General features: G+C 55.5%; 6 protein-coding genes and 1 non-coding gene across 7 annotated transcripts; 3 read left to right on the top strand and 4 right to left on the bottom strand.

Moving 5' to 3' along the window:
• Positions 1 to 554: 554 nt before the first annotated feature.
• On the bottom strand, positions 555 to 5,484 carry B0I36DRAFT_277100 (uncharacterized protein). Its single transcript, XM_046151408.1, has 6 exons — positions 5,277 to 5,484; positions 4,988 to 5,178; positions 4,298 to 4,926; positions 3,591 to 4,243; positions 2,910 to 3,533; positions 555 to 2,847 (listed from the first exon to the last, which is right to left on the bottom strand). Exons 1-6 carry the CDS (start codon positions 5,458 to 5,460, stop codon positions 641 to 643), a joined length of 4,488 nt encoding a protein of 1,495 aa, XP_046006772.1. The 5' UTR covers positions 5,461 to 5,484; the 3' UTR covers positions 555 to 640.
• Positions 5,485 to 5,792: 308 nt separating this feature from the next.
• On the bottom strand, positions 5,793 to 6,263 carry B0I36DRAFT_336100 (uncharacterized protein). The gene has a single exon (XM_046155571.1). It carries the CDS (start codon positions 6,086 to 6,088, stop codon positions 5,855 to 5,857), a length of 234 nt encoding a protein of 77 aa, XP_046006771.1. The 5' UTR covers positions 6,089 to 6,263; the 3' UTR covers positions 5,793 to 5,854.
• B0I36DRAFT_t180 lies at positions 6,135 to 6,234 on the bottom strand. The gene has a single exon. It is a non-coding gene; the product is annotated as a tRNA-Ile (tRNA).
• A 276-nt stretch (positions 6,264 to 6,539) lies between the features above and the next one.
• On the bottom strand, positions 6,540 to 7,291 carry B0I36DRAFT_354777 (uncharacterized protein; the record flags this gene model as incomplete). The annotated part of the gene is made up of 2 exons (XM_046157344.1): positions 6,540 to 6,908; positions 6,992 to 7,291. 2 exons carry the CDS (start codon positions 7,289 to 7,291, stop codon positions 6,540 to 6,542), a joined length of 669 nt encoding a protein of 222 aa, XP_046006770.1.
• Positions 7,292 to 10,718: 3,427 nt separating this feature from the next.
• B0I36DRAFT_253065 (uncharacterized protein) lies at positions 10,719 to 12,610 on the top strand (the record flags this gene model as incomplete). Its single annotated transcript, XM_046150731.1, has 3 exons — positions 10,719 to 12,344; positions 12,405 to 12,431; positions 12,491 to 12,610. The coding sequence occupies 3 exons, from the start codon at positions 10,719 to 10,721 to the stop codon at positions 12,608 to 12,610; spliced, it is 1,773 nt and encodes a 590-aa protein (XP_046006769.1).
• Positions 12,611 to 14,289: 1,679 nt separating this feature from the next.
• B0I36DRAFT_39930 (glycoside hydrolase superfamily) lies at positions 14,290 to 16,873 on the top strand. Its single transcript, XM_046161640.1, has 5 exons — positions 14,290 to 14,852; positions 15,048 to 15,102; positions 15,254 to 15,421; positions 15,579 to 15,719; positions 15,859 to 16,873. The coding sequence occupies exons 1-5, from the start codon at positions 14,417 to 14,419 to the stop codon at positions 16,754 to 16,756; spliced, it is 1,698 nt and encodes a 565-aa protein (XP_046006768.1). The 5' UTR covers positions 14,290 to 14,416; the 3' UTR covers positions 16,757 to 16,873.
• Positions 16,874 to 19,087: 2,214 nt separating this feature from the next.
• B0I36DRAFT_377677 (uncharacterized protein) lies at positions 19,088 to 22,193 on the top strand (the record flags this gene model as incomplete). The annotated part of the gene is given in 4 exon segments (XM_046160583.1): positions 19,088 to 21,307; positions 21,323 to 21,750; position 22,052; positions 22,116 to 22,193. The coding sequence occupies 4 exon segments, from the start codon at positions 19,088 to 19,090 to the stop codon at positions 22,191 to 22,193; spliced, it is 2,727 nt and encodes a 908-aa protein (XP_046006767.1).
• Positions 22,194 to 23,638: the final 1,445 nt, after the last annotated feature.

Below are 23,638 nucleotides of genomic sequence, written 5' to 3'. Positions count from 1 at the left end.
GTCGGCCGGTCAGTCGGCCGGCCTCCACGCAGGTTCAAACACAAACTAGGTGACTTTGCACTTTTCACTTGTCTATGATCTCTTTTGCTCGTGCCATGGTTTCTGGTGGTCTGGTTGTGGCCCCGCCCACCCATTCTCTCCCGGACCTCTTCCCGTAACGATTTGTATCCAGGCCAGCGCTTGCGTTTTGGGAAATCCTGGGAGGGTGATAGTTTCCACAGTAAGCCCCATGCAGAAGTGGAAGGTCTGGCCCTTTCTTTCAAAGGCGTCGTACTTTATCGCTTATGGGAAAAGCACGGAGTCCTTTCCCAGCAAGTAGAGGATTTGTAGGACAAATATATGCATTACGACAAACGGAATTAATACAAAAGCGACATTTGAAGACCTTCAAAAGAGAGAACCTGCACCGTCTTAGTTCTTAGACTCCAACCCCCCGCGTGAGGTGGCACTGACGGCCGCAAAGGCTCAAAGGCGCGGAGGCTGAGGAGATGCTGGGTACAGGAGATTCCGCCCAGGCGCTCGTGAGTGGACACAACGAAGAAATTTGCATTTTGCGCAGACGATTCGATGGGTTGTATACTAAGTCTCTACTTTCCGAAAGATCTAGGTAGGTAAGTAAACTGCCAAAAGCCCAATCATATCATGACTCCCAATCCAAACAGGGCCTCTTCCCAGCACGAGCCGTCGCTACCGCATCTGCCGAATCCCTCCTCGTCGTCCTCGTGGCTACCCGCGCACTACTCCCCGCCCCCATCCTCGACTGTTCCAACAGGTACTTTGCGTAGGCCGCCGCCGATGCCGCCGCATACTCCTGCCACGCGTCATTCTTGTGCGCGTCGGCGTAGTCGCAGATGCCCCGGATCACCAGGCAGGGCTTCTGCACGTCAACGAGAGCTGCGGCCTCCATCTCGACGCACAGCGCGCCGAACCTCCTGGCAAAGTCGTCGCGCAGGGCCGCGCTCTTGACGACGTAGCCGCCCGACGCGATCACGCCGTAGTGCACGACGGGAGTGGTCGACGGTCGTGCGGCGCGAGGCAGAGCGCGACAGTGGCATGACTTCTCGGCGCAGGCACTTGTACGGCCCGGTGTTTGTGACGGCTCTGCCTCATAGAGGATGTCTCGTGCTAGTCCCGGATGGCAGCTCGAGGGGTTGGCACGCACAATATGTTGTATGTCAACTTCTAGAGGCTCCTTTGGCGGAGAGGGCGCTGATCGGAGCCGACTAATGGCTGACAGAAGCTCTCGCGGCGGTTGTACGGGATAGAGCTGGGACGCCTCGACGTAGCCTTCAAAGGCCTTACCTGCATCATACTGCACAACCCCAGGTTTGTAGCCAGAGGGAGTTCCGACCACGACATCGCCGAGACGGACGTCATTGGTTGCGGAGGGAATACCGCCACCGATACCAACGAGGAGACAAAATTGAAGATGTCTAAAGCTTCGCATGACGTTCGCGAAGCCGCTGGACGCTTGAGACCTGCCATACCCGATGCTACTGGCTACCACGTTGTATCCTCCAAAACGTCCAGAAACATACGAATTACTGTCGCCTTCGATGGTTGGTCCGTCGTAGTGATGGCTGTTCTCGAACAGAGCCCTCACAGCTTTAAGCTCCAGAGGAAGCGCGCACAGTATGGCAATCTCAGGGATCCATTGCTGCGGCGGTGGCGGCACCGATTGACTGGTTGAGGCAGAAGACCCTGACCAGAAGCCGCTGTCTGGAGAGACGACTCGTTGGGCGGCTGATTTAGGCGGCCTGGACACCTCGCCCCTGACTGGAGGCCCCGATTCTCCCCAGGACCAGCTGAAAGATGGGTTGTGCCCGAAAATTAGAGCTAGCTGACGGTGCGTCGCTATTTTCGGGACCTCGGTCACACGATGTTCGTCAGAGGCGCCTTTGGGCAGCAGGACTTGCACCAGGGCAGATGCGTCCAGTCTTCGTGAGGCCCCGTGACCTTCCACAATTGGCCCCAGCCCAGGCCCATGCCAAATGGCATTCTCGCCAAATTGTAGCATCCATTGGTAAGTCCTGTTTAAAACCATCTCGCACCTAGGGAGATCGCTGTATAGCGCGGTGAGATAGTAGCTATCAATAGGAACACGGCTCCATGTAGTTGCAGCATCACAGGCTGGAGACTGCTGAATGATATCACCAAAGCCTCTTCCAAACAATATCGGCGCTCGCATTGCATTGACAAAGTCGACCCAGCTCCGCCCAATCACAGGTATTGTGGCGATGCGAGGTTTGATTGGGTCCGCGGAAGCTGCGAAGCTTTCGAGATCCCATCCTTCAAGCAAGTCTCTCCGTTGTTGTGGGCGCAACTTCGAGTCTGTGCCAGCTCTGTGCTCTTGATAGCCAATGAGCTGGTCGAGAACATTGTAGAAATATTCGATCTTGTCTTGCAATGTCTCCTCGTCATCGACGAATAGCTTCTTACGCCGATTTTGCGGTTCCAAAAGTGTCTGGATCGCCATCCGAGCTGAGTAGTTTTCGCCGCACTCGATAATATCCTCGTTGCGCAGCAATAAGATTGACTGATAGGCCCCGGTTTCCATGTGACGAATGTATGCACGGAGAATATGGAGTAACGCGCTCGGTCCATTGACCATCCAGCCCCTCTTATCGCCCTCGTCCCATAAAACAACCTTTTGCGTCTCCAGCCACTTCATGTTGGTGGTGAAGCTGTCCCTTGTGAGGCGTTTCGAGATGTCTTGGTTGCCAAGCATGAAAGCCCTGACTGAGGCCACAAGGATACCCCTCCGCATCTCTGCGCCTTTTAGAGAACATCCATCAACCACTAAGGGTAGTCCTGAGTGCTCAATGTTGTACGAGGCCACGGAAGTTCCTATTACCGTGGTCACTGTGAGTAACGGTACGAATGATGGCAGCGTAGAACGGAATACTGACCTGCAAGAATAATCGAATCTGAGCACCAACCCAGTATATGGCGACAGGTTCCAGCTTCATGGGTGCTTATGTCAATACGATCGACCTTGACACCACGGCTGAATGACATGTGGCTACCATCCTTGTTGTGTTCCAAGTGCCATCCAATAACATTTCCTTGGAGATACGAAGGATATATGAGGGTTGAGAAGCCTTTGATCGTGAGAGTCGAGCGGAAATTATTGAGGTACCGCGCTTGACTGAGAGCAGCCATGAGTCCTACGGAGATCTCGAGTCCGCATTGATCTGGTGCTCGGGCTGGTATCGGAAACCCTCGAACGATACATCGGCTGCCGCAGAGAATATGCCAACAAGTACCTCTCAAGGACTGATCAGTCTGCGTAATGCTCTGCCTGCGGAAGCGTATCGTGCAGAAGAGGTACCCATTTGCCATTTTGCGAAGTGAATCTATGAAAGGAGTGCAGAAAGACAGGTTGCCGTGAGGATGGCATTCTCGGAACGTGGCCCCAAGCCAGGCCAACTGCTCACAAAGTTCTCCGATAAGAATGGCGGAACCACGGATCACGGCGGACACACAATCAGTGCCCCCGAACATATGGACATCTGAGCCAGAGAACAGGACATCTGCAGCGGTCAGTTATGGACCGAAGGCAGTATCTCAAAGCTCAGTTAATGGCATACCATGGCCGAGCTGTATATAACAATGGTCGTCTCTCAGGAGTGCCTCGAGACATCTTAGCATGATTGGTGCCGTGCACGGCCAGACTGAACACAGGTATTCTTCGCACGTCGTTGCTTGCGCGTTCACTTGGCCCCCCGTGAATACGATGACTTTCTTGAATACTTCGAACGGAAGCTGGTCGTATTCCTGGCCATGGAAGAATTTCGTGGGGTCCCAATGAATGTCAATAGCGGCTGAAAATGCTTGTACCTGTCTGTATCTGCTGATTCTGGCAGGTACTAACACTTCCGCAACGGCAGTGCGGATTTCTGTGAAAATATCGGTTTCTGGGGCCCATAAAGAAGAGACGAGACGGATGGTTGAGAGTAACCATTGATAGGCGGGGCTTCCATCCACAATATCGCCATAACGAGCAAATTCCGAATGATCCATCGCATCTTCCGTCTCTGGCAGCTCAAGGGGGTCGCCTACCGAGTCGTCTTGTTGATGAACCCAATCGAGAATGGCTTGTCTGCTCCGTCGGGTTGGAGCTTTTAGCCGGTGCGGACTACTGTCGTCGCTCTCATTGTGTTCATCATCATTGTTTTCAAAAATGTTTGAAGGCATATTCTTGGTGCCACTGTTGAGATCACAGACCTGCTCAACAATGATGCTGTACGATGTTATGTTTCAGCTCTCACCTCACTTTCGACCGGAGTTGGCGTACCTTCTGTTCTTGTGGATTTGGAAAGTCAAGTCACGGAGGAGCTGTCGACTGTCACACCGAGATAACTCCAAGGAAAAGCTCTGAAGCAGACTGGAGATTTTACTGGACGCCCTCAGCAAGTCGTTCGGATCCTGCAGATGGCTTTTTATGTCGTCCCGTAATTTGCATGCGAAAGCTGCGGAGTAGGAGTCCTCACGTGCGAGCAAGCTCCCCGCATCGGAATACTGGGTGAGGACATCAGTATTGACCGAGTAGAGCTCACTGCTGTCCTGTGAATCAGTGTCCATTTCGCTATAAGGTCCAGAAATGATATCCTCTGCCAGTGGCGAAAGGTTATTATTTCGCGAATCATGGCTTTGGTGCTTCTGATGGCGCGGCTCTCCATAGGGCCATGCTAGATCGCTTCCGTAACCAAAATCAGGTTGAGTATTGATGCGGTCAACATGTGTTGAACGATCATGCTCGTCCTCATGCCCGAACGGCATCAGCGAAACCAGGCCAGCAGGATGTGAGTCACCCCCGTCATAATGGTCCTGGCGTGGAGTATGATCATTGGTCATGGAGGAAGGGGCGGCGACTTGTTTCTGGAGCCACGCCTCCTCGAGCAAGGATAAGTCGTAACATGAACACTTCGCCAAGAGTCAGCAAACTGCGGACCATCATGACTGGAGTGAGAGATGTCACAATTACCATGATTTTCTTCTTCCTGTGTAATTGACAGGCTATGTCAAACCTTCTCAAGACAGCGGCAGTTAAGCGCTTCTCCCATTGCAAAGAGCGTCTTCTCCGGCCCTTGCGCTGGTGTCCTCCCTCCTGGGAAACGAATGGGGCCGAGTCATTAGTGCTACTAGCTGGCGCGAGGCGGAGGGTACCGTACTTCGCTGCGATTCTCTCTTTCGTCAGTAAGAAACGTCCATTCCCGTAGCTTTGAAATCTGGTCGACGCTTTGTGCACACCGATCATAAATGGGACGACGCACAAAGTGGTGGTGCCACGTGCACTGGACGACGCTTGAATTCATGCTGTGTTCGCACTTCGTTGTACAAGCTTTGATTCCTCGGGGTTGGCTCGATCACTATCTTGGCAAGAGAACCATCAGGCTGGGTCTGAACTGAAGAGGGCCCGCCGTTTGCGTCGATTGGTTCTGCTACAGACAGCTCCATCGTCCCAAGCGCCTTGAAATGATGGCGTTGGGGAAGGGTTATGTATGTTAGTGTCTTCGGTTCACGACTCCGTCGCGACTATTGTTGCGTGAACGACGCTTGCTGTGCGTGAGCTATCTCGAGCGGGGAAGCCAAGCCTGTCAGTCCGCGCCAAAGAGGCGAAGCATGCATCGGGTACGTGACCCAGCCATGCCGTGTGTTGATTCGACAGCCTGATTATTGCTCGTAGTGGTGGTTATCTGCCTCCTTCTCAAATCTGGTGCGGTGCACCTCCCTGTTCAGGAAGGGTGCGTCACGCGGAGGCTTCAGGATTTGATGCCAAGTACGAGGATCGCACGAAACGGTTTCCCTGACATTAAAACGTGAGATTGACTGACCAGATCACGCTGAAATACTAATCTCGAGCAGAACAAAGTAAAGCAACACAAAACCAGCGCCAGTATCGCCTAACGACAAATATTGGACGCGCCTGCAGAGACTTTTGGCCGATGGCAGGCACAACCCGGCCACTTGCAACCACCGATACGCCCAAACAGCATAATGGCAACATCACCAGACGTGCCCCCCACCATGCAACCACACACAGCATCACCGCGAAAACACCAAAAAGGTCACCACGCAACACCATGATAGCATCACGAACAGACGAAGAGGCAGCAATAGCAAAAAGAACATGCTCAGTATGAGGGTTGAACTCATGACCTTCGCATTACTTTATATGTCGCCCCAGGCGAGATATTAGTACGACGCTCTAACCAACTGAGCTAACCGAGCTGTGGATCCAGATGTGGACATCTGGTCGGTGGGTGGTTGTTGGGGAGACGACTGGTTTATCAAGGATATATAAATAAAAGATATGCAGGGTGCTGAATGGTGGAGTGCCAGCCTGATGGCGACGTTCCCCTGGAGCCTTGCATCACTTGAACAAGAACCCATCCAGCCCGAGAGAAAGGACCAGATCAGACTCGACCCTGTTGCAACAAGAAATGCAAATAACCCAGACTTGTACGGTACAGAAAGACTAAACATGGCGTCTCGATTGCCAAATGTGTAAGTGTTGTCCTCACTACTACACCATCTCAAGCCGACAGTGCCACTTTCGGTGGTCTCCACACCATCGGCCAGGAGACAACACCCTCGCCGTGCTTGTCCAAGTCGCCCTTCCCGTCGACCAGCCCTTGTCCAAACTTCATCTCCCCTACCGCTACGAATCCTTGTTTTTCGTACGTCTTTCTGGCCGCCGCACTCGAGGCCTCGAGCCACAGGCATCGGTTGCCGTCGGCCACGGCAAGACGCTGCATCTCCTGCAGGAGCTTACTTGCCAGGCCTTGCCTCCGCCGATCGCTCGCGGTCGCAATGATGAAGCAGTACCACACTCGCTTCTTCTCCTCCCGTGTGAGGACAGTCTGCTTGAATTTTTCCGCCGCTTCAGGTTGGGTGAATAATCTCTGTGAAAGATGCCGTAAGCAACTAGCTGCCGATGGCGGTGAAGGATGGCGTGGTATTCGCAGTCTTCTCAATGCCCACTTACGGGAATATTCTTCGCGCCGATCTTAAGCATGAAAGGAACTGCCTTTGCCCGCACGAGCGACACAGGGCTGTCCAACTTTGTCCCTGGAGGACAAAGAACCGCGGCAGCGCCCCAGTTGCTGACCTCGAGCACGGCGCCATGCTCGAGCACCGCGACCTTGACCAGCACCCGCATAAGCCCATGCAGGAGCTTGTTCCGCTCCTTCTCATTGGTGAGGTGGCACAGCAGGTACTTGAAGACCGCATCGTCGTAAAACTCTGGCGTCAGGACCTCGACGGCCCTTTCGACGCGTTCTGGCATGGGGTCAGCAGAGCGCTCCGGCTGTGGGCATCACCTAGACTCGATGCGCGCGCACCTTTCCCACCGCTTGTGACCACATCAAGGTCCTCATGCTTGTGCGGAAGACTGGTGCTCGGCGGAGGTGCCATTGTCATCGTTGCCATTGCGGACATTGTTTGTGTAGTTCCAGTTGAGACTTTGTGATGGGTGTGGGGAGGGAGGGCCGGTGTACTCCTTAAGAACGGATGAACAACAATAGCCTATCCATCTCCAGGGGCCAGTGCTATATATACGATAGCAAAGTTTCGGACGATCCTTGCATGACAAACGGATGATTTTAGGATCATTGTGCTGGAATAAGCCGTATACCCGAACGACACGGGCCAACTGCAACAGGGTTCTCGTATAGGCGCCGGCAATAATAGAGGTATGCCAAGCGGCAGCAGCTGCATCGTAAAGGATTGGCTTGAGTCACAGTCGTAAGACGGCGCAGTCATTGAGCCAGTGCTTTTCAGGAAATATTAACACATTTGGGTGCGGCTTGGCTTGGCTGGGGCGGCCGACGGGTTCACAGCCGAGAGCGAGTGCGCCTAGTTGCCACGCTTTGAGCACCGAGCGTGGTGCCGCGGACTCCGGATCTTGGCTGCATGCTTTGGTGGCTGCTGGGTGCATTGGCAGCCTTTGATATTCTGGAAGTGGAGGCAGCTTGGAATGCGGTGCCTGTCGCCGCAAGACCTGATTGCTGCAACCTGGAACATGGCAGTACAAGTCGAGGTGGTATGATGCCCGGGCTTGTTTGCGGTCAGGTCTCGCCATCTGATTGCCTGTGTCACTGTCAAGGTCGAGAATGACAATGCGGTGATTCGTCACAGTATTTTAGCGTACGTAAGGAAGCCCACTTCTTGAGCAGCGCTCAAGTAAGCGTACGCTATGCTTACGTACATGAAGTTAGCGTACCTTAGGTGGACTCGAGCTCCCAGGGGCCAGCACAGGTGGGGCACTTGTTCGTCGTGATCACAACTGCTTTGTGCCTGAAGCACCGCCTTACACGGCATAGGGCATTGCGCCCTTCAGACAGCCAAGATGCTTGTGCTCCGCGGGAGCTTTTACTACACCAAGGCTACGTTGGGTCAAGGATGGCCAGACCTCGTTCATGATACGCCGAAGCCCAGCCCGAGACTGAGTCGTACCATCGGGGAAACAACCGAGGCGAAGCCATGGCTTCACAGAGTATGCACAAGGCTGGAAATATGCATGTTTGGCGTGACAAAGTAGTGTATAGTAGTGGTACTCTCATGAAACCGTGGAGAGGGCTAGTAGAAGAATGTTTCGCGTGGGCAAGGTCGAATGAAGCCAGCTGTATGGAGTCTGGGGTTGTCGTGAACGATGGTTTGCTCAAAGCCCACCTTACTCAGCCGCAGTTGGACACTACCTGGCCAGACGGTGCCCAAAAAAAAGTAGTAGTATGTAATCAGTCGTCAGCCAGGGCCCTGCCTGACAAGATGGGACTTTTTTTTTTTCATCTTGGGCGCCACCTCGCCCAGCACTGGCCCTAAATCAGGCACGGGAAGCGGCAGACCCCTGACTTTGGCAGCGGCTTAAGTGCCTCGCGGAACGTTACGCCAATGACGTCAGCCACAGTCGGTTTTTGACCTCTGCCATGCCACGCAGAAATCACAGCGGTATCTCAGTCATACGGACGGTGTCCCTCTCTGGGCCATCGCCATCGTGCCACGGCATGGTGCGCACATGATGATGGCCAAACGGAGACTGACGTGGCGGAGCCGTCGAGACTCGAACACAAGTTTGATCGTCGCATGTCTAGACCGCAGGCCCCTATTCCAGACATGCCATTCGCGCCCGTGTCTTCTCCACGGGCTCCGTCGCGGCGGGGAGGGCAGAGCGCCTGGGCGAGCCGGCAGTTGGGTGGGCTGAGCGTGAGATGGAAGCACTGGGAGGAAGGGGAGAGCACTGTGCCGGGCGGGCACGCGCCGGGTGGGTCCGTGGCCCGGGACTCCGCTGCGGCGACCACCTGGGCAGAGCACTTGGGCAGCGCTGGCGGGCGGAAAACATGTTCAGCGGGCATCCCCACTGCAGTCGCCTCAGTCAGGAAAATTCTCATGCCCATCGCCAACGCGGCCACCGGGCTCGGCTCCCTGCGTGTCGTGCTGTGTGAGCCGAGACTGCCCAGGCACGGAGCCGCGTATCGATTCGTCACCTGCACCTGGCACAGAGCCCCTGGGCGCCTGTGCCGTGGCATGCTCTCTTCGTGTCCGGCGGGCTGGCACCGCTTTTACGTAAATATCGTGACCACAAGTGGACGGCATGGCTCGCTCTTCCACGCAATGCTGCCCCTGGAACCTTCTCCGTGCCAGCTCGCAGCACCCGGATCGTGGGCTCCACTTGGCGCCTCAAAATAGCTGGAATGGAGTCACGATGTCGAAACTACCGACGGCCCTCAAAGACCCTGCGTGCCCCGGCCTGACCTCATCAGGCGGGCTCGAGGAAGGTGCAACCTGCCGACAGACTCCTCGCTCAAGCTCCTTTCCCAAGCAACCGCACATTGACAACACCAGACCAGACCAAACGAGACGGCGATCTCGCGAGCACTGCTTAGAGATTGCACAGCTCTGATCTCAATCTCCAGATACCCCTTGGGCCTCTTGTCACGCCAGCCCACCACTTATTGGTCGCCATCGCACATCTAATTATCCACCCATACATATCAGGTCGACTACAAACACACTACTTGCTCCAGTCTTTTCTCTCCTGTAGACGCATCCCACAGCCTCACCAGACAGAGATCCTGTTTTGCTGTCACCCACAGGATCCTCCCCCAACGGGGACGTCGACTTACAGACCCTGATCCACCTTGCATGACCGTCAACTGCCACCATAAAACCAGCTTGACATGTCGGCGCCAGAGAGCCCTCAACATGAACTTCCACTTGAGGACATATCGAACGAAGCTGGCCAGGCCGGCCCTGCCACCAGCGACTGCCCGACAGCTCAGCCTCATGGCCTCGCGCCTCCACAGCCAGCGGAGCGGCCGGGTTCGAGCAGTAGCGACCGGCCGTCAAAGCCTCGTGTGCGCTTCAACAGCTCCGCAGCTCAAAGTCCAGTAATGTCTGTCCCCAAGGCCAAGGCAAAGGACCGCGCTGCCGAGCTGTTGCCACCAAGGACGCCTCGGCCCGCCCTGTCGAGGAACCCAAGCTCATACAACTCAGTTCTCGATCCGGGCCCGGACATGCCAATGTCCCCCGCAAAGGCAAAGTCCGCCGAAGATGCCGCCCGCAGGGCACAAGAAGCCGCCACCGCGGCACGGCATTCTTCTGACGACCACGAGCTGGACGAGAAGGATCACTGGGAGAACACCCCGGAGGACAGCGATCAGGAGAAGGCCAGGACCAGACAGGATGACGAGTCACGGCACAAGTCGGAGTCGAAAATGGCTGCGCGGTTGTGGGGAGCTCATCAGCGACGAACAGCGGCAGAGTACGAGAACACCCGATCGCGTCCTCTTTCACAGACCGACTCTGTGAGTAGCTCCGAGAGAGACAGCCCCCGGAACCCTCGGGGTGGTGTCTTTTACCAGCTCCTCAAGTCGTACCGCAACCCTAGCGACAGCTCCAACATCAATGATAGTTCTTCGACAAAGATTGGTACCGCAGACTCGTCAGGCGCCACGACGCCGACACGGCGGAAATGGTACAACGACCCGGACAAGGGATCCCAGGAGACACTGTCAATGCTTGTAGGGGCTTCGAGGAAGTTGGCCAACCCGCACGAGACGAAAAACTCGTTACCTGAGCCGAAGGCGCTGCGCAGGCGACCAGGACACAAGAGGACAACAAGCGGACGTATCATGTCGAGCGCTGAGATTCGTGAGGGAGACGAACACAAGATCCAGATGCAGATCGCCGATATTCTTCAGCGGCAGCGCTATATCACGAAGATGTGTCGGGCCCTGTTACTTTTTGGAGCACCTGGGCACCGACTCGAAGAGCATTTGAGGACGACAGCGAGGTGGCTCGAGGTTGACAGTCAGTACCTGTACGTGCCGGACTGCATGATCATTTCGTTCGACGACAACCTCACCCACACGACCAGGATGAAGATTGTGCGAGAGGTACAGGGCGTCAACCTGGCCAAACTCAAGGCCACCCACGAGATCTACAAGGAAGTTCTCCACGATGTCATTGCGCTGGACGAGGCTCTCGAGCGGCTCGAGCATCTGGTCTCGGCACCCGTGGAATGGCCTGCCTGGCTCCGCATCATCATGTATGGGCTGGCCAGTGCTTGCATCTCTGTGTCCTTCAGTTCGAGATTCATCGACATACCGGTCATTTTTGTACTCGGAACTCTCCTTGGCTTCGGTCAAGTGTGGGTCGTGCCCAAGTCAAGGACTTTTGCCGTCGTCTTTGAGGTGCTTGCAACCACAGTCTTCGCTTTTGCAGCACGAGGACTCGGGAGCATTGCAGATGGTGGGCTATTCTGCTTCTCGGCAATGACGCAGAGTTCGATTGCCTTGATTCTGCCCGGTGTGCTTGTCCTTAACTCGGCTCTCGAGCTGCAATCGAAGGCGATCGTGCCCGGCTCAATCCGCATAGTCTACGCCATCATCTATTCGTTGTTTCTAGGCTATGGCATAACGGTTGGCGCCACCCTCTACGGCTACGTGGACCCGCACGCGAATTTGGATTCTACGTGCCGCAATCCAGCGAACCAATACTGGGGCTTTCTCTTTGTGCCGCTTTTCATCCTGTTTGCCACCTTCATTAACAACGCCAAGCTCAAACAGATGCCTCTAATGGTGCTTGTGGGAACAGTCGGTTATGTGGTGAACTTCTATACAAGCAAGAAATTTGCGGAGAGTCTGCCGATCGCGTATGCGCTGGGTGCGTTTACTGTGGGACTCTTGGCGAACGCTTACAGCCGTTTCGCGCATGGCGTTGCAGCCACAGTACTGTTACCAGCGGTATTCGTGCAAGTCCCCGGCGGACTGGCGACCAGTGGCGCGATCACGGCCGGGCTGCAGACTGCGACTGCATTGAACGACAGCGATCCGAACAATGTAAGTACATTGGCGCCATTGTCTGCATTTCCAGGCTGATACTGACAATACCGTTCCCAGTCAAACGACTCACAGCTGAATACCATTGTAAGTGATGATTGCTCCTCCCATACGTGCGCCAGCTTCATCTAACATTCCATTTCCAGGTCTTCAGTCTTGCTGCGAACATGATTCAGATCTCAATTGGCCTGTCCGTTGGCCTTTCGTTGGCCAACCTTGTTGTGTACCCCCTGGGCAAGCGCCGGAGCGCACTGTGGTCACTGTAGAGAAGCGAAACATCTTTCAAAGCATCAGCGAAATCATTCACAGCACACATTTTAGCGCTTATCAGCACATATTATTCGCCGGCAGGTCGAGGCGATTACAGGCATTCATTCATTCCAAAAGGAGTTTCGGGAGTTTACAATCAGACGGTATTGAACAATGTAATTTAAGGAGGCGTTTTTATTTTCTCAGGCAGTCATGCTTAACCTCTAATCAACGAATGCAGAGTTGCAACAAACTCGGCATACTCTTCACCCGAACGGAAAGCCCACTTTGGGAAGATATTGTAGATCAAGTAATGACCCCTGTAGGCTTGGACAGAATGGTGAAACGGCCGGACTATCTTCAGCGACTGGACGATGTCGATGGTCGGTACGTCGATTGTGACTAGCTCGTTTTTCAATTCGACCCATGACGATAGCAACTTATCACAGCATCACGAGGTCGACACCTGTGGCTTGATACGTACGTAAGTATCTAGTACCAGCCCTGGTGCTTCGCTTTTTCCTCGTGCCACTGACCCTCCTCGGCTTGGCGCGCGGGGGATACGACACGGGCCACATGAAGATCACTTTGAGACAGCGTCGTTGAGAAACCCCCCGGTCGCCGATCTACGTACGTTACTCCGGGGTAAAAACCCCAAGCACGTTTTTCACTTCGAACCAGCAGGCTTCCCCGTCACCATGGGTGCTAGCCGATTTGCTGTGCCGCTCGCGGTGTCACACTGCAGTGCACTTGGAATTTAGGCATAAAGGAGTGGGGTTTTCCCGGGTATATTTATGTGAGTCCGTCCATTGGCGGTGTTTGGTCGCATTATGCGGGCCAATCGCGGCGAGGGGATACAAAGAGTCGGGCAAGAGTGCGTTCTGCGGGGAAGGGAGGAGGATGGGGTATTGCCGGAGTCGGAGGGGAGGGCGGAGGCGGAGGTGGGCCTGACTTGAACCCGGGGAGGGCTCGTTGTCGGACAACAAAGATGCAATTCTCGAGCGGATCGCCCGATCTTTTTCCATGGTCGTTATTTTACTCCTTCTATGCTGTCCGAAAAAAAACCGCGACCGTTGCGAAACTCTGCTCTGGGCTCTTCCACCCCTTTTATTAGCACTATTTTCGTTGCATCCAAGAAGCTAGATTTCGGATCTGCCAGCGGTGAGTAAAGCACAGGAAGGGCTGACAAGGACTTGCGTGTGTGTCGTCGACAAATAACCATCCTTTTCCAGGGGAAAAGGGAAGACGACCTCAAGCCCAATTGGAGGGAGAGCTTGAGCACAGAACTGCCGAAGCCTAGTCTGTTTGGTGGGTTACATCCGCCCGCACCCTGTGTGTGCGCGCGCGCGTTACCCGCGCTGTTACATTCCTCGCTCGCTGGCCCCAATGGGCCGAGAATGTCGATCCCGGATTTCTTGTTTCCATCGTCATTCGAGCGTTTCTCTGTACTTCCTCTTCCGTCAAGGGGGTGGTTGGATGGGGGAGTTTAAGCTTGTGGATCAGCACGTGCGATTCGACTGACTTGTGACGTTTGTGGGTGGCTAGACACCAGGACCTGCTCCAGTCATTGAGATTTCTGTGCCTCTTTGGCATATAAGAGCTCTCGACGGTTGGCATCCGTATTTTCTGATAGTTGAGTGGATATTGCTTTGATCTATTTTCTTGTGCCGTTTTGCTGCTCCCAGCTCGTCGTTTGAGAAGGACCAATTTGGTGGACAACTTACAGCCTTCGTTGCAGGTCTTCTTAGCTCAGGCGATTTTGGAGAAAATCTAGTCGACCACCAGTGGAGAGATCAGGAGAACGTGTAACGTCAGCAACCACCATGGCGCTCTACACCACCAACAGCAATACCCTCAGTCCTTTCAAGGCCCTAAGCATAGCCACAGCGCTCCTTCTCTCCTCAGCCTCGCGCGTCCTCGTCACCGCACGCCTCCACAAAGCCCCCACGCCACCGATGGGCTGGAACTCGTACAATGCCTACTCCTGCACCCCCACGGAAGCCATCATCAAGCTCAACGCCCAGGGCCTCAAGGACCTGGGCTTCTACGACCTGGGTTACGACATCGTCACCGTGGACTGCGGCTGGCCCGCGGACGCCCGGGATCCGCAGACGGGAAAGCTGGTGTGGAACGAGACGCTGTTTCCCAGCGGACCCGAGGCGCTGGGCGAGTTTGTGCATGGCCTGGGTATGAAGTTTGGCTTGTACTCGGGAGCTGGGTACTTGCAGTGCGGGTCGGAGGCTATTCCTGCTTCTCTTGGTAAGCTTCACGTGCTCTCCTGGTCATGTGGCTGGACCTTTGTGCGATATCGCAGTCATTTGGCTCGGGCATCGTGGAGGTCTGATGAGGGCCAGGTTCGGTGGCTACGCGTGTACGGACAAAGACGTCGGCCTTCACTGAAGCTCTGTTTGAGTCTGCATGAAAAACTCACGCTGAATATTTCATGAATCGCAGGATACGAAGCCGTCGATGCTCAGTCTTTCGCCGATTGGGGCGGCGACACGCTCAAGTAAGTGAAACTCTGCCCATCTGGGCTCTCTTCCCATCTGCATACGACCCAAATGAGGAAGTCGTTCAGCAACAGCATCACAACTTCCGGTGAACCGATTTCGGCACTTGAAGCTGGCGGGGATTGATTACGTCGCTAACGTCGCGCACAGATACGACAACTGCTACTCGACCTCGCGGACGGTCATGGTCGACTCGTCATCCGCTGAGTCTCAGTCTCCACGTCGGTTTCAGGTCATGGCCGACGAGCTGGCCAAGACAGATCGGGATATACAGTACTTCCTGTGCCAGTGGGGGATAGGGCAGAATGTTCCAGAGTGGTAAGCTCGGTTCTTGTCTCGCTGATGTGGTCGCCAGCATCCTTTTTCGTTGTCCCCGGGAAGTTCGCGCGTGGACGTGTTTTCATGGAAGCTTTGGGTGTAATAGACACACCAAGTCCAAGGATGGTTGACTGACATGCTTTCTGTCGAGAACTAGGTCTGTTCCTATTGCCAACAGCTGGCGCATGAGCAACGACATCTACAATGCGTGGAAGAGCATCCCGCGCATCGTTAACCAGGCCGTGGCGCACAGCCCTTCCAGCCAGCCGGGCGCCTTTGCCGATCTGGACATGCTCATGTACGTGCTTCTTTGTGCCGATATCAGTTGCCGTCTAATTGCCATTCAATTGCCGGATAATTACACCAGCTGTCTCTCGCAAGCCGGGCAAGGGTGGCTCTCAAAATTAGTGGTGCTGACGTGATCCTTACGCACGCAGTGTTGGTCTCAACGCTCTCAATCCTGACGAGGAGCGCCTGCACTTTGGCATGTGGGCGGCGCTCAAGTCCCCGCTCATCATTGGCGGCATCATGGACAAGGACGACATCCCCGCCGACTCGCTGGCAATCATGTCCGACAAGCAGGCCATCGCCATCAATCAGGACCCCTTAGGTGTGGCTGCCGACCTGGTCATCCGCCACGCGAGCCCGTTGAGCTGGGACATCTGGGCGGGTCCCTTGTCGGGAGGTCAGAAGGTCGTGGCCGTGCCGAACTGGGGTGCCGAAGCTCAGACCGTTTCGATTGATCTGACGCTCGTGGGCGTCGCGAGTGCAGACTGGCACGAGGTGTGGAGCGACGCGTCTGGCTCCTCGTCGGGCTTGCTTGCCGCGACCTTGCCCGTGCACGGCATGCAACTGTTTGTGCTGTCGAATATTATCGAGACCCCGGTGCCGACATCAGTCGGGCACTACAGTGCGGCGCAGGCAGTGCTGACGGGCACGGCTGTAAGCACCAAATGCGGTAATGACCAGTGCCTCCCTGGCAGCGAGAAGATTGGGTACATTGACATCAGCTCAACGGCGACCTGGAGCTCAGTCACGAGCCCCCGCACCGGCAAGGTCCTACTGTCGGTCGACTACATCAACTACGAGTATCACTTTTCTGAGTCATGGACGTGGGGCACCAACGTGCGCGACCTCACAATTCGCGTCAATGGCGGCGATGCGAAGTCCTGGGCATTTCCCTTGTCAGGCAACAACTGGTTCGACACGGGCAAGCTGATGGTTGAGGTCGACGGGTTCGTCGAAGGTGCTGGTAACACGGTGGAGTTTGGGTATCCTGGCAACGCCAATCAATCCTATGCGCCTGATTTGGTTGGGTTTGATGTTCTCCGGTAAGTCCCCTATGAGGATAGCAGGCGATGGGAGGAAATCGTCCAAATTGTGGTTCATGCTGGTGTGGTGGCTCCACCATTCAGCCTGCTCCAGCTTGTGGTAGTGTGACATGGGTTCCAAGGTTGAGCATGGCAATCCACGGAACCGGCGCCGTGATCCGAAGCTAAGTCGGGTCCACTTAGGCAAGAGGCGAGTTCCGGCATCCGGAGCAGGGCGGAGCTGTAAGGAGTGGCTTTGTCAGGGACTAGTGGTTAATAGCCGAGCAAGGGTGTGATATTGAGCTGTGATGAGTCTGTGTCGAGAGGGCAGGAAACTGGATAAACCTGGATGAACGGAAACGTCCGTGGGGAGACGCCTATAATGCGACACTACAGATGGAACAACAACCCTCCGCATGTGCATTGCGCTGGAGGGTTCTCCATCCAGGGGGCATGTAGCTGACGAGCGTGCGAAATAATAATCATTCATCAGGTCGCGCAAGCTGGGGCTATAAAAAGCCCTCCTTGCGAACATGATCGGCGAGATTGTTGTGGGGAGAAGAAGACGTCGAAGCTGGAGAACCCCTTATCACGACTCGCATCGAATCAGCCCTGCATGGGGTCAACATCGCCCTGCATCGAAAAACCCACGTACCTGAGACCCCTGGCTCCATTCGGGGCAAATCCCTGAGGAGAATCTGGCGGACAGGGTGGCAGGACCGGTGTGAGCATCCCCCAGATGTCCAACAAGGGGTTTCACGTGGCACAGGGGCCGCAGAAGGATTGTTGCTGCGGCTCGCGTTTGCTGGTACCTTGCTTGGAAGCGATGTTCTGCATGAGGGCTATAGTTTCGTAATATTTCATGTGGGAGACAATATGCGTGTCAAATAACTTGTACGTTAGCCGAACATTAGTCGCAACGGCCTCCTTGTGGGCGCGTCTGTCGCCCGCGGGTGGCTGCTGGTGTGTGCATGCATGCAGTATGGACGGAGGACTGAGCAGGCCGAAATGACTGATCAAACGAGATGAGGCACCCTGCACTCACGGCGGCAGAGCCAAGGCCAGGCCGCAAAAGCAATCTGGCAAGGTCGGGCCATCGGCCTTTCTGACTGCAGAAGAAGCATTCGACTTACGTTTCTGGCTGATGCCGGAGAGTCGCCTTATCTTCCAATCAGAGGCATCTCGGCATTCAGGAACCTGGGCCTCGGACAAGGATCCTCTGCCAGGGCGGCCGACCCCACTGCTCCGGGCAGCCAGCTGGTGAACGGGGCTCGAGGATTGCTGTTGTTGTCGTTGTTGTTGTTGGAAGGTCGCTGTGAGGAAAGAACCTTGGAAGGCCGGCAAGTTCCTCGTCGAGACCGTTCGGTGGCATCCGATGCTACTGTCCTGAGGCAGTCAAAGCGTCCCGCCTCTGCCGCCGTTGTCAACGGTCGTGCCTTCCCCGGCGCTGCGACCTCCACAGGCCGCCCTGATTGGCTGGCTGGCTGACTGATAAGCCCTTTCCAGCCCAGCCCAGACTGCCCGCCCAGGGTCGACCCATGACGACCGCGCCCTGAGCGCGCACCTCCTCCACCTGTGCTGCACAACCACCCTCCACAACCACTGCGGTTGGCTGTGCCTTCGACCATCGAAACTCAGTCTGTTGCTGTTGTACCCGAGCCGCCATGGATGGAATCTGCCTGCCTGCCCGCATGCCTGCCTGCCTGTCTCTGCCATGCCACCTGCCCCGGCTCGCTCCGGACCCCGGCACAAGGCGCTACTCCTGCATAAGGTTGGTTCTCCCATCCTGGTGTCGACATCACGCTTCGTACCCGTGCGCCCTGCAGAACCGTCTCCAACCGTAAACCTCGCCAGCTTCGAATGCCGTGAGATCTTGGCGGGTGATGCGGGGCACGACCTCGCCTGTCTGTCTCACCGTCGCTGCTGCGCCATTGCAGTCCGTGTCCCGTCTCGGCCGACCTTCCCAACTTGACCAGGACCTCGTCCCCTCTTAATACCCGATTGTAATTTTTTTCCCACGACCTACGGCAGCAACGACGCGAGGGACAGATATCACCAAGAGACCGCCTTGACCCTCCCAGACCATATCTGATTTGCTCATCTCCCCAATGCGGATAAGCCAGCCACGGCCTCTCTGGTGTGCTCGAACAAGCTGCCTCTGGCGTAATCATTGACTTCATAGTCTTCGTGTACCCCCCCAAAGCGCACACTATACCAGAGCTTCCATCATTGTCGAGCCTCGTCAGCAAGCCCTGATCACGGTCGCCTCCAGCTTCGCAATCGGCTTTGTACCCGAGTGCCACCAGCCTACCTATTTGCTGAGACGGCAACCACACAAGACGGTCAAGACGCCATCATGTCGGGTCGCAGCGCCATTGTGCGCAAGAAGATCACCGAGCCCAAGAAATCTACGGGAGCATCGCGGGGCCGGGCCGGGTCAGTACGCAGTCGGCCAAGTTCGACTCAGGACGATGATAGCTACACCAGAGAGAACAGACCTCAAGCTCCGGCATATCCGCCCACAAATGGGAGGCTGCTCAAATTCTCCGACGCTGCTCGCGCATCTGAGCCCTCGCTCCGACTGGACGCAGCCAATCTGAGCAGCCTCAGCCACAGCAGCCATGAATACGACGCTGGCGACAACGGCAGAGACGGAAGGCACTACGACCACGTGGACGAATACGCATTTTCCCGGCCGAGAAAGCCCGTGCAGAGGACAGAAGATGTGTCTGGTATCGAAAAGTCTGGGTTCCGGAGCACGGTGGACAAGAAGAGTGAGGAAGTCCGCAAGAACCTCACAAAGGCATTCTCTTTTGGTGGCAGAAAGAAGAAAGCAGCCGAGGAGCTTGAAATCCGCGCGCCATCCGCAGCAACACATCGTACCTTTGGGGAAACCAGCCCTTATGAAGCCAACGAGACACCACCGCTTCCCGAAACTCCGGGCGTGGATCTGCAGTGGAATCCCTCGCTCCAGCAAATGGTATCACCCCCACCGTCCGCGAAACTGCCTCCTCTGCCTCCGGTAGCCAACGCGCCACCCGTGAAACGCTGGCTTGGTGGCGGAAGACCGGTTCAGAAGTGGAACAAGCTTAGGAAAGACCCAGAGCTGTGGGATCCTAACGGGGACGTTCTCGTCTACTTTGGATCGAAAGGCCAGATGCCACGGCCGAACGCGTCTTTCAGGCTTTCGTCCCACATCATCGAGGCGACGGAATCACGCGTGCTGATCACTCTCCTCCGTGAAGGATTGCAAGAGGACGACGACGCTACCATGTACTTCCCGCCATCGCCAGTCGGTGCGCCGCCGATGCTGCATAGTCAACAGCCGGGACGGTCCCGACGGATCACACCGCCTGCGTCCGAAGACTTAAGCTCGGTGGACGCGGATGCTCAGATTTCCTATCACATGTTCTTCCCGACGCCACAAGGACTTTCAAAGACGGATGCACACAGGCACGCGCTCACGACACGCAACGTCTTCGCATTGCTTTACCACGCGTCTCTAGTTGGCACGTCATTATGCCAAGCCTTGACAGATCTGCTCGCACGCTTAGATGCCTACATGCCGTCGGACGCAGATAATGTCGGCACGATGCTAAACTACATCTCTGCGCGCGAGCTGGATGACGCTCGTAATGACCCCGAAATCTCCATTTCTTTACTCGCGTGGTCCGAGAATGCCAACGTTCGCTGGGAGGAAGGCTGGCGTGAGGCATTCGTTCACGGCGTGGGGATGTATCCCTTCGCCGATCGCTGTGCCGACTTCAAGGCTGTGTCCCCCCTATCGCGTGCCCTACTGGACAGGGCGTACCTGGAGATGCAGCTACGCGTCCAGACTGCAGAGGATCGGCTGGCTGACTTTGCGTTCGACATCAACTGGCCATCTTCCACGCCCTCTTCCGATAATTCAGCTCAAGCATCCGCTGATCGTCTCCGACTCTTCTTTCTAGAGCATTACACTCAGGCTTACGGCACGTGGCCACCGCCGAGCAAGCCAAGTCGCGCTCGTGAGGGTGAGGATGTGTGGCTCGACCGCAATCTCGTGCAAAAGCTGCAAAAGGACTTCGGGGCTCTGTACGACTACTTGGTTGATCGGCAGATCCTGTGGGATGAGTCGGAGACCCGCAGCACGCGCAAATGGATGATGGTCTCAAAAGACAACACCAAGGTCTTTGAGCCCGACACGCCTGAACTGGCGATGACGGATCTGCTAATTGAGTACGACAATCGCATGCGGTATCCCCACATTCCGCATCCATTCCCTCTCATCCCCGACTCGATTTCGCCAGTGCAGGGATCAGGCGCGCAGTCTCGGTTCAAATGGGATAAGGCACAGGCTAAAAGTGCTGAAGATCGGGGCCTCGAGCGCCGCGTGCAACTCGCATACACAGAGGCTACAAACATCGACATGTTGGGTTCGGACTACATCCAGTCTGACCTCGTGGACTCCTTTGTCCGCTTCGAAAAGTCCGACCTCGTTGGCATAGTAGATCCGTCGACGGCTCGTCGTGGCCGTTGGGTGCTTCTATACGCCATCCTGCAAACCCTGGCCAGTGTCTCTGTGGATTCTCCAAACGTGAGATATAAAGAGGGTGTGTCATACCTTTTGTCCCCGCGCCTGAAGGGCACCAAGATCCCTCCGTGGAAGGGTGCCACAATGTCAACAGCTGAGGCCACCCACGAAAGGTCATATTGTTGGACGGTCCCCTTAGGATGGAAAGACAGTGGAGATGAGTATGACTCGGATGATTTTCCCCAAGGCTTGCCGACCAAGGCATTCCCCCATCCGCCTCCTTCTGTTGGCAGCCGGTCAAGTCAAGCCGGCTTTCAAACTCCAGGTACTCGGAGTGTGCGATCCTCAGACAGTGGTGGAGCCTACCTCGGCCTGCATACTGGAGTTCCAGCGGTCAGCTCGATGTACAGCCTTCAGTCTGCGGCTCCATCATCCCGAAGTCATTCCCGACAGGGCCAACGGCCAAGAGAAAACTCTAGAGCGCGGAAGGCCCCACCCAACGAAGCGTCAATATGGAGACTCGCAGAGCAGGAGGAGACTTCATGGCCCATTCGGGATCAAAGCTTCCGGGGAAATTCTAGGTCGCCCGCCATAAATCAAGACTGGGATGAGCGGAGGGAGGGCGGTCTTTCCCCTCGCTCAGCACTCGCAGCCCAAGACGCGAGGCAACGAAGCGGCGACACGCAGAATGTGGGGACCCAGGACCGGCGCAACAGAGCACCGCTACGCAGTGAGGGCAGCAGCGATGCGGAGGGAACCGGTCTGGTCATCAGGGACTTTGACGCGCTGGATTTACACTTCCCATAGGGTCGTTGCTGGGAATTCCGAGAGGCATCTAGATAATGAATAACTTTCTAATGATTCATGATAGTTCTACGGTCAAGACAGGGAAGTGACATATGACGGATGCGTGAGAGTAGCTCCTGCTCAACCAGGACTTGTATACTGATTAACACTCCAGGGATGCTCTTCATCATGTGCAATTGTTGCAGTAGGATTCTGACAATGGAAAACAGAACGCCAAACCCACTTGTTGGCCGAGAATTACGGAATCTCGCCCTTCATCGTGAACTTCACTACCACACCATATTTTGTCCCTCACAAAGTGTCTCATCTCATGTCCAGAGCTATTCCAACTGGGCACTCATCCGATCAGCCACTAAACAGCATCTGCCTTGACATGCCAGCTCAAGTGATGGCTCACAGCCCGAGGCTGGAAAAGGGCCCACCCTCAATAGACAGCCAACGGCACCGCGCTTCTACATCATATTTCTTTCCTGGAGCACCCCTGTTCTATGTGCTACTTCAACCAGCCACTCTCCTCGCTGGCAGACCAGGAGACAGACAGACAGACAGACAGACAGACAGACAGACAGACTGACTGACTGACTGACTGACTGACTGACAGGAACCGTGGCATCTGATCAGACTGGTAATAAGAGCTCGTGGCGCCAGCCTCTTCTCTGACTCAGCGGAAAGGGCAAGCTGTCATCGACATGCTGCTGAATGTCGCAATGTGCGTTATCAACACGACCCTGGCCATTGCAAGAAAGGGGTTAAAACAACAAGGTCGGATTCTTTCACGAGATTTGCTTTGAGTAAACTGGGGGTTTGCTGCTCTTTTCCTTCTGCGGAGACGCCGCACGCGCGCGCGCGCGAGATGTAATCGTGAACAGCGCGAAGACACGGGTTTGCAAACTCCCCAAGCCACTCCCCTTGTTTCCGCTCGTAGTTCTCGTTCTTACACACACCTTCTATTATTCTTCCTTCTTCTCTGCGTCCCTAAATCCACCCCTTCGAAACCACCCCCCACCCTGGTCCCCCTTGTTGTCTGCGGAGTCCGCGGGGAGGACCGGAGAGGAAGCAACATTGAGAGTGCGGGGAACATCGTACCAGGATTCACTCCGGGGCTTGGGGAAGCAAAAGGGAAGGAAAGGTGAGCGATCCATATCAACCCGCGACACGCGGCATCCCGGAGCATCCCGGAGTACCATCGTACTTTTTTGGTCTTTGTCGATGATGTTTTCCTGAAAGGGGGGCCGTACAAAACCCCTGCGCTCAAACCAGCTAAAGCGGGTTGACTGGCAACGAAACACAGAACATCATCCGATTATCAAGGAGTAGCGGGCTACATTGGCTGGCACTAGCGGAAATCCCCGGACGAGCCTTTGAGAGTCTCAATATAGCTCATGTCCAACTCACAAGGCGAAAATGGTCCGGGTCAAATAGGGCAGGTAGAAATGTCGGGGGGGCATGATCCGGGGGTGGGATTGTGGGGGATGCGCGTAGTGGGCTCAGACGTTTTGCGTCGAGAGAGAGTCAGTCGTCTAGGTCGTTCAGCTGGCCAGACTAGGCAAGGAACAGCGGAATCGTAGGGGGGAGGGTTTTCCCCAA

The sequence above is a fragment of the Microdochium trichocladiopsis genome, assembly GCF_020744255.1.
Source record: "Microdochium trichocladiopsis strain MPI-CAGE-CH-0230 chromosome Unknown B0I36scaffold_11, whole genome shotgun sequence".
In the NCBI taxonomy this organism is placed as follows: domain Eukaryota; kingdom Fungi; phylum Ascomycota; class Sordariomycetes; order Xylariales; family Microdochiaceae; genus Microdochium; species Microdochium trichocladiopsis.
Note: the sequence above shows the minus strand (reverse complement) of the source record. Positions and strands in the feature narration are given on the sequence as shown.

Bases quoted from the DNA above. Each gene is read 5' to 3' on its own strand.
- B0I36DRAFT_39930 (XM_046161640.1), top strand. From the start codon at position 14,417: ATGGCGCTCTACACCACCAACAGCAATACCCTCAGTCCTTTCAAGGCC. The intron at 15,103-15,253 runs GTAAGTGAAACT...CGTCGCGCACAG, and splicing joins TGGGGCGGCGACACGCTCAA to ATACGACAACTGCTACTCGA. The intron at 15,720-15,858 runs GTACGTGCTTCT...TTACGCACGCAG, and splicing joins GCCGATCTGGACATGCTCAT to TGTTGGTCTCAACGCTCTCA.
- B0I36DRAFT_277100 (XM_046151408.1), bottom strand. From the start codon at position 5,460: ATGGAGCTGTCTGTAGCAGAACCAATCGACGCAAACGGCGGGCCCTCT. The intron at 3,534-3,590 runs GTATGCCATTAA...TGACCGCTGCAG, and splicing joins TTATATACAGCTCGGCCATG to ATGTCCTGTTCTCTGGCTCA. The intron at 2,848-2,909 runs GTCAGTATTCCG...CCACGGTAATAG, and splicing joins AGATTCGATTATTCTTGCAG to GAACTTCCGTGGCCTCGTAC.
- B0I36DRAFT_336100 (XM_046155571.1), bottom strand. From the start codon at position 6,088: ATGGTGTTGCGTGGTGACCTTTTTGGTGTTTTCGCGGTGATGCTGTGT.